At 42.3% G+C, this 12,888-nt stretch overlaps 1 protein-coding gene across 3 annotated transcripts in view; it reads right to left on the bottom strand.

The window, feature by feature from the left end:
• Positions 1 to 812: 812 nt before the first annotated feature.
• Positions 813 to 12,888, bottom strand: part of MACROH2A1 (macroH2A.1 histone) — a 46,645-nt gene continuing 34,569 nt past the window's right edge. For 2 of the 3 annotated variants that reach the window (XM_083600033.1, XM_083600034.1), the window contains exons 6-9: positions 11,252 to 11,351; positions 4,985 to 5,074; positions 3,953 to 4,127; positions 813 to 1,499 (exon numbers count right to left, since the gene is read on the bottom strand). In XM_083600033.1, coding sequence (XP_083456159.1) covers positions 1,334 to 1,499; positions 3,953 to 4,127; positions 4,985 to 5,074; positions 11,252 to 11,351 — 531 coding nt within the window. In that variant the 3' untranslated portion in view covers positions 813 to 1,333. Of the gene's footprint in view, positions 1,500 to 3,952; positions 4,128 to 4,984; positions 5,075 to 9,291; positions 9,383 to 11,251; positions 11,352 to 12,888 lie in introns of all 3 variants that reach the window. The other variant, XM_083600035.1, reaches the window with a different exon arrangement.

The raw sequence follows: 12,888 nt of genomic DNA, 5'->3' as shown, positions 1-12,888 counted from the left end.
TGCTTTTGAACTGCTAGGTGGGCAGGGGCAGGGACCGAGGATCGGGAGCTCACTCCGTCGTGGGGATTCGAACCGCCAACCTTCTGATCCGCAAGTGCTAGGCTCTGTGGTTTAACCCACAGCACCACCCGTGTCCCTGTTCCTTACAACCAGTTCAACAGCTCTGTTGTAGGTTTCCTGGTAGCATCTGGCTGGCCATTGACTGGTCAGGATGTTGGGCTAGTCAGGGGTGGGTAACCTGTGGCCCTCCAGATGTTGTGGGACTCCAACTCCCATCAGCACCAGCCAGGGTGTCCAGTGGTCAGGTAGTCCAACAAACTGTGGAGGGTCACACATTCTCCATCTCATGATTACACAAACCCCTTTAGGTCCAGCAGGGATTTTTTAATGTTCTTAACTCTTAAATTACATTCTGTGATTGTTCTTGAAGTTTTCCAAAATGCCCAACATTCTAGCACACTTTTTGCTAAATTTTGGGTGGCTCCAGCAAAGCTTTCTGTATGTGTAACTGAGGTCAAGGAGGCAGCAAGGCAAACATGGAAGCCAGACCTGAAACGAAAATGTCTCACAGCCCAAAGGGAAGTGAATCCTTTTGGAACAAGGGCCATAGAATATTGAAAACTAATGCAGAATAACCCTGTGGATGTTTTTGCATATTTACACAATAAGAGCTAAATCAATTAGTACTTGATTAGTAATTATTTATACTGAAAGACAAGTGCATTGTTTGTTCATTCAAGTTGACATCCGACAGCTGTTGGTGCATATTTGTCAGAGGCTTGCAACCCATTAACTCAGAACACACCAACGAGAACATTTTAAACATTTTACTAAATCAATTCACACAAATCCCAAATTGCAATTATAATTAAGGGCAACAGGGTTCTTTTCTCATCAGATCCATCATTGGGACAAGACGTAAACACAAATAAGATGTGTAGCATCTTTTCTTCTTCTTTTAAAAAAACGAGAAAGGAACGCCACTTGATAAAAGCACCACAACACAGTTACAAAATAGGGTCTGCCGGTTTCTTCCACGAATAACAGACTATGTACTGCTAACAACTTCTGCATCAATCTGTACTTCATTAAAATAAAACTATAAAATCTCCTAGATTACACTAAATTCAGACAATGCCTGGAATACAGTGCATCAACAGCAGTAATGCCAACTATCAGTGCCAACATAAAAACATTTTAGAAAGTCAAAAAAGCCCTACCTCTATTCCCCTAGATGAGCAAAGTTAAAAATAAGGGCCGCTCTGTCTCACAATGAGGAATAAAGAATTGGAGGGGGAGGGGCAAGGAGGCAGGGACTTTTTGCTTTCACGACTTAGTTGGCATCTAACTTGGCCATTTCTTGCACATAAATCCCTATACTCTCACTGTCAAAGAGCACAAAATAGACGGTCTTGATTGAAGAGGACATTGTTGACACAAAATAGCTGGAAATGGCTTTCAGGATCAGCTGGGCAGCAGTCTGTTTTGGGAAACCATTCCTATTAGGAGAAAATAGGGAGAAAGAAAAAGATAACGTTGGCTCAATAAGCTTGCCGTTTGCAACACCATACTTTCCAAAGAACACTTATTTGCCATATGTATTACCAAATTGTAACCAGGCTTCTATAGCAGGATGCCTAGGCTGCAAGTTCTAGGGGGAAAGTCTGATGGCTAAAAGACATGGGTCTGATGTCAAGATTCACTGAGTGCCAAACTAGATGAGATGCTATTCATACAATTAGCAAAGACAAAAAATGGGCATTTTGAAGTGCAAGATCCCCCAACAGGGATCAGATCCCTAGTGTGGCAGATTGGTTTGTTTTTTAAATCATTGACATCCCTGGATTCCTCCCCATTGGCATGCTTAATATTTACATTGGTGTATTGATCAGGACCACAGTGGGAGGAGGGAAAGGGTTAAAGCCCACAGTGTGGTGCCAGGGTCCTATCATTTGCTTCTAATAAGCCACTCATGCAATTGCAAACTGCACAAATGGCATTGCATCTAGTGTGCCCCACAGAAACTTGCAGAAGTATATATCGTTTATGCAGATGCGATGTTAATTTTAACTCAAGCTTTGTTAGATTACCTCTGAAACATTTCAACCTGTATTTGTATATTCTAGGAGAAAAATGAATTCTTGGTTGTCCTAATAGGGATATCTCAATAAGGCAGGCTCATGTTACAGTTTTACAGAACTGCTTCTCACTCGTACGGAGATGTGTGTATGTGGTTATGGGCGAACAGCCATACCTGTGTCAATGTGTGATTGGGATAGGGTATTGCAGGGTTTTGGGGTGGTGGTTTGGGGGAGATAGACACTAAAATGGAAACCAGATATTATTTAATGCTGAAATTTTGCACTAAAAGAAGGTCTGATGTTGAAATCTGAACTACCCATAGTAATTATTTTTTAGTTCTGTTATACAGAACTTTACAACTATTTTTTCCAGAGACCTCTTACACATTTGGTCTAGATAAGTTAGCTCTAGTATATTACAGCATCTGGCAGACTAACTGCTATAAATGGTCTAATCCTCCCACTATCCTGTTGAAAAGGGAATATCGATCTATCTCATGCCCATGTAAACCCATTTTTCAGTCATAAACATGAATGGGGCTGTTTATGAAGGTTTAATGAGGAGTGTCTGCTTGACAGATGCGTGTCCCAGAACCCGTGCTGGCTCAGAGAGAAAATGCTAGCCTTAGAAACTGTTCCTGTTTTAAAATAGGTTTGTTACTTCCTAAAACTTGTAAACTGAAATAGCAAGATGGGCATGTCATGCTTTGAAGGAACGCACTTGTCATTGAAAGTGACCTCTGTCATTTAAATATTAAACTTCTCTTCCATCACACACTACTAAACACTGTCTCCTTTTCCTATTGTTTTAAAGTTGAGACCTTCATGCCCCTCCGCACTTGATAGAATTTGGTCAAAACAGCTCTGTGAAGGAGCCAATGACAGGAAGGGCCGTAATTCAACGGGAGAGCATCTGCTTTCCATGTAGATCCCTGGTTCAAACCTTTGCATCTCTAGGTAGGGTTTGGCATGTCCTGACTGAAGCCCTAAACAGCTGCATTGCTGAGCTAATGGTCTAATGGTCTGACTCAGTGTAAGACAACATCCTACGCTAAGATGAGCCAACCTTTGAAAAGTAGCCTATTCTCTTGAAAAAATGCTAGTGTTGGCACCACCCAGCAAGCAAACAGTACAACGCCATTTTACTGATTGCAGTACCTCTTCAAATGTGTTTGCCATCTATGCATTCTTTCAATATTGTTATTTTGGCTCCTGCCTAAAGTGAAAAAGCTCTTTCAGCCTGCACTTCCAAGACGGACCAGCCAGTCTTGAAAGTGGGCAGGAACAGAGAGATACAGAGTGTTTGGAAAATGCTTTCACAGTTCTGGAGTGGATGAATGCAAAACTAGCTTTCTTCCATTGCTGCTTACTGGGAGGGAGACTGGAGGGAAGGGAAAGAAGCACTCTCCTGAAAAAACAGCTTTTCCCCAAGCTAGTTATTTTTGATTGCCACTTCTACTATCCCCAACCAGCACAGATAGTGGCCAGGGGTGACGAGAGAGGTATCCCAAAAGATCCAGAGGTCAGCATGTTGTGGAAAGTTGACATCTATCATTCACACATTACTTTTTAACAAGGAGCACGCAGCAAAACATACCTGCCACCTGCCTTGAACTCTGGAAGAAGTCACCAGTAGCAGAGATGGTCCAACAAGTATTTTCCCGCATGGAATATATCTGGACTCAGGATTCTCAAGCCACACTCCCTCACCAGTCACACCCAAATCTCTCACAGTCCCTGCTTTGCACCCATCTTAAATGTTTTTGCCTGGCTAGATTAAGAGGATGCCAGAACACAAAGGTGCATAAAGCCCAAAGCAAAACAAAACCACCCAAAATCTGATAGGGTTTTGTTTGATAGGCCAGCCTTACCTGCCACTTCCAATAGAAGGAAATGCAATTGACTTCAGCTTCTTCTCATCTGCCAGAGCCAAGCAGTTCTTCACTGTCTTCTCCAATAGCTCCTCGCATTTGTCTGCACCCCAACTGGGGCTATTGCAATGGATCACAAACTTAGCAGGCAATCCATGGCCTGCACTGACGACAGCTGGTTGGAAAAGGAAAGTAAGTATGGCTTACTTCAATCTTCTAAACGTTTTGAAAAATGCAAATGTGACTGAACTAGTGAAGTATGTATATAGTTACTACTTTAATCCTTAAATTCCAGTGGACTGAATGGAACTACATGAATGGCAGTTCTCCATGGTCATCTCCCATCTGAGCCCATTGGTTGTGAAACACATGACCTAATTACCTCCTCCCACTTTAAAATTGGGCACAACACAACATCCTCTGTAGGTTCAATTGCTGGTACTCAGCCTCCCTCAAACTGGTGCCCTTCCAAGGTTTTGGCCTACAACTCCCATCAGCCCCATCCAATGTTGGTTGGGACCAATGGGAGTTATTGTCTAAAACACCAGGTTGGAAAAAGCTGTTCTAGACAATGTCTAAGTGCCCATGTGTTTCTAATACAGTGGTACCTCGGGTTACATACGCTTCAGGTTACATACGCTTCAGGTTACAGACTCTGCTAACCTAGAAGTAGTACCTCAGGTTAAGAACTTTGCTTCAGGATAAGAACAGAAATCGGGCTCCGGCGGCGGCACAGCAGCAGGAGGCCCCATTAGCTAAAGTGGTGCTTCAGGTTAAGAACAGTTTCAGGTTAAGAGCAGACTTCCAGAACGAATTAAGTACTTAACCCGAGGTACCACCGTATCTTTAAACCCTGATTCCCACATGTGAGCATAGAATCCTGAATAAATGCACATACCACGGATAGGTTAAAACTATGTACACAGGTAACTCTTCCATAATGAATTTCTGCAAAGGCCAACTGGGAGTCTATGATACACACATTTCACTCACACTCCCCCCACCCCGATTTCTCAGGGATTTAAACTGCACCTCCAGCTGTGTCCAATGGCCCATTCTTTTTGCGAAGTTCGACCACGGCCTCCAGGAATTCTTTTCCGCCTTTCTTCTCCAAAGTGCTCCCTGCACAAGGATAGAGTTGTGACTGTTCCGCATCCAAGAGAGAGCATTCATCACTTCAGGCAATTACATGGCATAATTTCTCCGAGCAAAAAGATTTTGGGGACTGCAAAGTAAGATCTAAACCTTTGGGGACGAGTCCAGAATAACTATTCTCTCCCTCTCTTTCTCTGTTTTTTTTTTTTTTTTTTTTTTTAAGATCACCCTCCCACACATTTTCATTCTGTCTGAAAGTATTTTCTGATGCAATTCTCAATGTCGGCCAGCAGGGCGGTGACATCCCTAGCGCCTTCGTCTGCACCAGGCAACAGACAACGTTCCAGAGAACATGCTCATTCAGTGCCACTTGATTGATGTACCAACTTTTTCCCTTAGAGGGCGAGATCCCCTTTCTGTCACAGATTGCTTTAAAGACAAGTTTGCCATAAGAAGAACTTGAAACTCACCTCATCTTCATCCCTGACCCCAACAGATGGCCCCCGGGAGTGAAACAGTCTTGTGAGTGCAGCGGGCTGCTTTACTTGACAACTGCCCAGCTTGTTGAACCACCTTTAACCAAGAGGAAGAGCCTCAGTAATAAGGAGATTCTCTTGGGAACATATCCCTCTGCTGAATCGCTTAACTGCGGCTAAAGAAGCTTGACAAAAGCTGCTCTTCTGTAGGAAGGGAGCTGCACAATTTCAATTACAGCCTGAGGTTTGCACAAAGGCAGTCCACCACTAAATGGTTTAGATCTTATTTTGCAGCTTTTACTTTAACACAGAAGAAATATAAAGTAGCTCAAAAAAAAAATATGTTTTTTTCCTAATTATAAGCACCCAAACCACAGTGCATTTTGCTTAAAGGTCGTACAAGTAGCAAGGCAAGGAAACGATGACATTGGGTTCTGGATTGAGAAAGATGCTTGGCAAATTGATTCCTGAAGCCTAATTGTAAACATATTTACTTGGGAAGTAAAATGCTTCTTTCAGTGGAACTTTCAAGTGCTCAGGGTCATAGGCTGTGGTATTAAGGATGCAACCCTACACACACTTACTACTGAACTCTGCAAGGCTTACACCCAAGTAAACATGCATAGGATTGGGCTGTTAGTATTAAAAGCCACAATGCTGCCATACTTTGTGAAATGAATTAACTTTAGTCATACAGACAAGGGGACTGCAGTTTCTGATGGAAGTGCACACATTGTATGCTCAGTGAAATACGTTCGGATTTGGGATTGTGCCTCAGAAGAAGAGTTCTGCATACGCTACTGAAGATGTGTTATGTTTTGCTTGACGACACAGACTAATCTTATCAGACTTCTAACAAGGTATTAATTCATTTTATTCTACTTCGTAAAGAATATGGAACGAGTTTCAGCTCAGAGGTTTATGGTATTCTCTTAAGAGATAATTAAAGGTAAAGGGGCCCCTGACCATTAGGTCCAGCCATGACTGACTGTGGGGTTGCGGCGCTCATCTCGCTTTATTGGCCGAGGGAGCCGGCGTACAGCTTCCGGGTCATGTGGTCAGTATGACTAAGCCGCTTCTGGCAAACCAGAGCAGCGCACGGAAACGCCGTTTACCTTCCCGCTGGAGCAGTACCTATTTATCTACTTGCACTTAGACATGCTTTTGAACTGCTAGGTTGGCAGGAGCAGGGACCGAGCAACGGGAACTCACCCCGTTGCGGGGATTCGAACCGCTGACGTTCTGATCGGCAAGTCCTAGGCTCTATGGTTTAACCCACAGCGCCACCCGCGTCCAGGTTTTGCCTTATAAGAAGGCTCTAATCTAAGTTTCATTAAATGGTTTTTGTCAAGTTTGGGTTTGATTATTGAATCTTGCATTTATTGAGCTCCATCTATGGATTGTTTAAACACTGATTAATAGCATTCGGGAGAACAGATATTTGTTCTTCCTTTAAATTGCTTATACCTTTGCCTGTGTGCATACGTTTATCAATTATATGTATTAGCATTAGAGATGTAAAAGTCAAATGGCACTGCCACAGTGATTAAAAGCAGTGCTTTTTCAGGGGGTACTCAAGGATACACAGTACTGGAATGTCTTGGGGAGGGCTTTAAAAGTTTTTTGGGGGAGCTTAAAAAGTTTTTTTGGGGGGGGGCTTAAAAAAACTCACTTCAAGGTGAGTATGAGCACCTTTTTTTCTAGGAGGGGGGAAGCACTGGTTGAAAGTATTATAATAAACAATTGGAAATTGGCTGCCTTTTAATGATTTATTCAGATCTGCTAACCCTGATAAACATTTTTGTTTATGGTGTTACTTTAAAATGGAGAAGGAACATTTAAACTGGAAAGGCATGTCCTACCTGTACTGTACCACTGCTGGTTAGTTGCACTTAAGAAATGGGAATAGTGTATTAACTCTTTACACTACATTAGCTTCGCACCTTGCAGCTAAATGGTTCCTTGCTCATCACAGGCATAAATATATGTGTTACTTCCACAGAATAAAGTCATTATTTCATGCTGACAAAGCAGGCATTGGCAAAATGGTGACTACAGGCTATGCAGAAATTCAAGTCTGCAAAATTGTTGCGATATTCCCCCAAAATATAATGTGGTTAGAAGGCCTTTAAAAGTTAATCATTTGAAGCTAAGCATGTGTGCACTTCTGTTCTTCCTTCCAGCAGTCAAAGGGAATTAGAAGATTGTGTGCTACTGAATGAAACAACCCAGGTTCCCCATCCACAACTAGAGACTTGACATGAAGGCATATCTTCATTATAGGTTGTCATATTTCAAAAAGCAAAATTCCTGACACCCGAAGAGTTTTTTTGGTTTTTTTTAAGGAAACCACCAAAAATTGTTGACCTTTTTCTTTTTTTTAAGAAAGCCACCTAACCCCAAAATAGTGATTTTCAGTTTTTTGGGCTGCTTCCGCTGCTTTTTCCATCACATTGCCATACACCTGGGTTTTCCATTACAAAATTCCCCCCAACGCCATTTTTACACCTGAAAACCAGGACATGTCAGGAATTTTCCTGATGTACGGCAAGCTAGGTTAACACAAACTTGTAGTTCTTAGAAATGAAGGGCTTGGCTAGACCAACTTAGTCTCATTTGGATCCCAATGAAATAATAACTAACTATTCACATTGATTTCAGTGGGAATAGGCGTTACTAACTTAGCTGAGCCTATTATTTAGGATGCATTTTTGCCTATGCTGTTCTATGTGCAATTTTGTAAGCCATTTAGGACCACATGTCACGTGGCCTTTGGAGCGTGTGGGAAGAGCAGTATCAGAAATAGGCCCCGGCAGGCTAATGAAAAATTGCAGGGTTTCTAAAGCAGCAAACTTGCCAGTTAAGTGAGGATGGCTTCCTAAAAAAAATGTGTAAAGGTGTGCTTTTTGTACCTGAAAAATCAGGCATCTACCTAATGAGACAAGAAACAGAATCTTTTGAGTATTTTGTGGACCCCCTCTACATACCTCTTTTAAAAAGCATGTGGGAAATTTAGTGAGTTAAATGGGCCTTCAAGAGTGCTTTAAATTGACTACACCAGTGGAACTGTACACCCCTCCCCCAATAATTACGGGTAGTTGTGATGAATGTGTCTTAAAGATCTCCAATTCTGTTATTAAAAAGGTAAAGGGACCCCTGACCATTAGGTCCAGTCGTGGCCAACTCTGGGGTTGCGGCGCTCATCTTGCTTTATTGGCCAAGGGAGCCGGCGTACAGCTTCCAGGTCATGTGGCCAGCATGACTAAGCCGCTTCTGGCGAACCAGAGCAGCGCACGGAAACGCCGTTTACCTTCCCGCCAGAGCAGTACCTATTGATCTACTTGCACTTTGACATGCTTTTGAACTGCTAGGTTGGCAGGAGCAGGGACCGAGCAACGGGAGCTCACCCCGTTGCAGGGATTTGAACCGCTGACGTTCTGATCGGCAAGTCCTAGGCTCTGTGGTTTAATCCACAGCACCACCCGCGTCCCTAATTCTGTTATTAGTAAGTGCCTATTTCCTCCCTCTTCCATAATATTAACCTCAATGTGCTTTGCACAGGAAAACAAAGCCAGTGAGGCGAAGTGATGGTCCAGGTCTTGATTGGACAGGCATCTTGCATTTAACCAATTTGGCCCTGACTTTACTCGGTACAGGACAGGACTGCTGGAAGTGAGAAAAGAATGCCGATCCGCAGGGGCAAGCTTGTTGCTGCTGATTGGTTCATGCATACACATACAAACTCTGCAGCACCGAACTCTCCATTACCTACTTCACCACCGGTGTAGAAGTCAGAGTTTGTCGGGTGAACGACAGCATCACTGTCGATCGTGGCAATGTCAGCCTGAACAACTTGCAACTACAACAGGTAAACAAATGTGCATCAACCATGTTGGTCAAAGACCCAAAACAGGATCTACATTTCCTCGTTATCCTACCTTTGGGCTTCAAAATGTGTGCCATTAACAATAACAACCAAACCCCAAAAATCTTTGTACAGGTGTATGCGAAGAAAAGGGGGGGATGTAAGGAGGAAGCAGAGAAATATCAAATACATCAACTTTAGCACCTGACCGACAGGACAAGGACAAGGCAAAGCGTTTCAGCATGTGTCAACAGCAGCTACAACCTTCTTGACTTTGCCGAAACCTGTGAAACTTGAATCTTACGGAATGTGGTAACAACATCCAATACCTGGATAATCCAGCCCAACAAAACAACTAGCTTCTCCAGTTTGATGATTATTTGCATTTTTCCGTACACAACTCCCTAGACATATTGGAGGTAAGCCATGATCCAGTCGACTTATGCGGGTCTCTTGAAAATATTGAGTTGCTGAATTTTCTCAAAGTCCCCCAATGGGACTAAGGCTGCAATCCTATATACACTTACCTGGGCATAAGCCCCACTGAATTCAATGGGAATTATTTCCAAGTAGTCATGTATAGGATTGTGTTATGAAAGTGCTTAACTTTGGTTGGAAGGTGCCTGTTGTAAAACTTGCCTGAAATTAGAAATGTGTGTGTGTGTGTGTGTGTGTGTGTGTGTGTGTGTGTGTGTTAATTTACAGCCTAAGACCACGTTATTTGAAGTTAAGATAAAGTTTACTCATTAATATTTTATAAACAGTTCATCACTTTCACTTTGATAATTTGTTTAAATTTCAAAGATAAGGAAAAACCACAAAATATTTTAGGTGAAGACTGGTCTAAGTAAAACTTTCTTGTGTCCTCTGTCTACTGATGCACATACTAGCACTGAGAAAAATCATCAGGTTGTCAAAATCAAATTCACTGTTTCATTAAGAAACTATTAAAAACTTGTGGAATCATGAAAAACAGTAATCTCCTCCTCTGCACACAGCAAAATAAGGCAGGTGCCACCTCTGCAGTGTTTCTAGTGCCTCCTGGAGATATATTTATTCATACAGGCCTTTACTGGTCATTGAAATCAACTCATTTTAAAATGTAGTCTGTGCTGTATTTATTGGCTTTTAATTTTTTTAAAAAAAGTATTAGTATTTATGTGTTGTTAACTGTCTGGGTTTTTTTTTAAAAAAAGAACAAAGTGTTGTATACTGACCTAAAAGCAATTAAGGTAAACATAAGCTATTGCACCCTTCCCCGACGTAGTACCCTGCAGATGTTCTGGATTACATGTTTCTGCTTGTTGGGAGTTGTAGTTTAAAACACCTACACCAGGTTAGGGAAGATTGAGGTACTCCACAAAATCACATAGATTATTATTATTAAATGTACGTCCTTTGAACGACAAGACAACTTTCTTTTTGAGCAAAGCGTTTTTAAAAAATACAGGTAGTGTCAACAATGTATGATTCAAATAATCTTTGTTTATAACTGAACAAGAAGCTGATTGAATTAAAAGCAGGGAAGGAAGCAGGCGAGCATATTAGGTCACTATCTCTCACTATCAGTTTCTATCCCTACCTACTTCAATGAAAGGAATCATCAGAATGGAGAAACTACTTATTTTGATGACGGATATTTAACCGTTTTAGCTCTCAAAGAATCCATATACGAAACATCCCCAAAAGAACCAACAGTCACATTTGATTATTATGGAACAATAAGTTAACGAGGTAATAGTCACAAATAATAATCCACCCTTTTATGTATTTTGAGGCTTTCAAAATCTTGCATTTATTACATGAGAGTAATTCCATAATTTCCATGTGACTGTTAGTTATGGCAGCCCATTCCCCATTTACCTAGATCATCTTTAAGGTCAATGTCAGCATTGGTGGGATTGATAATGGCCTCCACTTCGAAGCCGGCTAAATTACTGATTTCACTGTGAATAAGGTTCAGCTGAAAAGAAAAGCATGAGGTGGGAAATAACGACAGGACAGTTGGGAAATCACAGAGAAGCTGTAGAAAAGTAAGACTTGCAACGCGGGTGGGGGTAGCATCACTGCAAACAAAGGTGCAGAAATAAATGGCAGGTTAACTGGTAAACAAACAAAATGGAATATGCTTCAAACTCAAGACTCGGACATGATTCTGTGCATGGGAAGGAAGCACTTGTGTCTGGTCAGAGCTTTAACTTGCCAAGCTTTAATGCTTGATGGGGATGAGCTGGAAAGGCTGGGATGTCTGGTCCCTAGCACCTCTGCTGGCTTCCTACCAGGCAGTAGTGGATATTGGGGCACTAGTGCTTACTTCCAACTCTGACTGGTCATGTCACAACTGCCTACCAGGAGTTAGAGGGGTAAAGCAGCAGTGAGGCTGGTGTGGTGCAAACCCCCTGGCAGGACTGCCGGATTCTCTCTGCTGGTGTGTTTGCACAACCCTGGTTTCGCCTCTCTCCCTCTGCCCCCAAATAAGTAGCAGCAACCAACCTGAGGTCTGCTGAGTGGTGGCATCCCACCCCACCACCTGCTACTGCAACTACAGGAAGTTGCCAGCAATCATTTTACATGACATATATCTGATCTGATCTTACAATGACATGCAGCCAATGGACATTTTGGTTCACTGTTGCATATGGTGGGTAGGGAAGAGAAGGGATGGTTTTGAATGTCTGTGCAATTTCAAGAAGGATATACCTTAAGGCTGCAGTGCTCTCTTATCTGGGAATCAGTGTGCAATGTGTGCAATAAACTTTCTATAAACGGGTAACCAAAATAAGACAATGTCTCCTGCAGGAGACCAAGTATAAGAGCTTTCACACGAGTCAGTTTGGTAGGGAAGCCCCCACCAAGTAAAGTGAGGTGGGTGGCTGCTAGGGAGAGGGCCTTGTCAGTGGTGGCACCCCCAGTTATGGAATGTCCTCCCTACAAGAGTCTTTCCTGGTGCCTTCTTGATGGTATTTTCAGAATAATCTTTCAGGTGAAGCCTTTTTAAAAAAACCTTCCTGGGATTAAATCTTCAAATGGGAATGTTTATGTGGCATAGGCTCCCAATTTTGTACTTTTAAAAATCCCTACATGATTTGTACCTTACATTCTTTGGAGCAGGGAACTCTTTTGGCTCCATGCGCCAGATCCATATCAGGAACTGCCTTGTGGGCCAAATTTGACACAAAGCCATTGTGAGTCACATGATTGACTGGTGGGGAGGGCCAGCCACCTGTCAAAGTCCCCTCTTGTATTACTACTTATTCCAATTTATTTTTTTGTCAATGCGAAGGGAGAAAAATAAAATAGCCGTTTTTCAAATGCAAACAAAATACAAAGTGCCAAAAAGCATTGACATGCTGTGGGGAGCAGCCCAGCCTTCAAAGTGGAAGTAAGGAGTCAACTGAAATGAAGGGAGCAGTGCAGATGGAGAATCAGAATACAGGCTTGGGAGTCAGAGATGTGTGTGCAAAAATTATTCCTGCAGTTTTCGAATGTAAGATATGTAT

The sequence above is a fragment of the Podarcis filfolensis genome, assembly GCF_964270895.1.
Source record: "Podarcis filfolensis genome assembly, chromosome: 2".
Taxonomy (NCBI): Eukaryota; Metazoa; Chordata; class Lepidosauria; order Squamata; family Lacertidae; genus Podarcis; species Podarcis filfolensis.
This window is presented reverse-complemented; position numbering and strand designations above follow the sequence as displayed.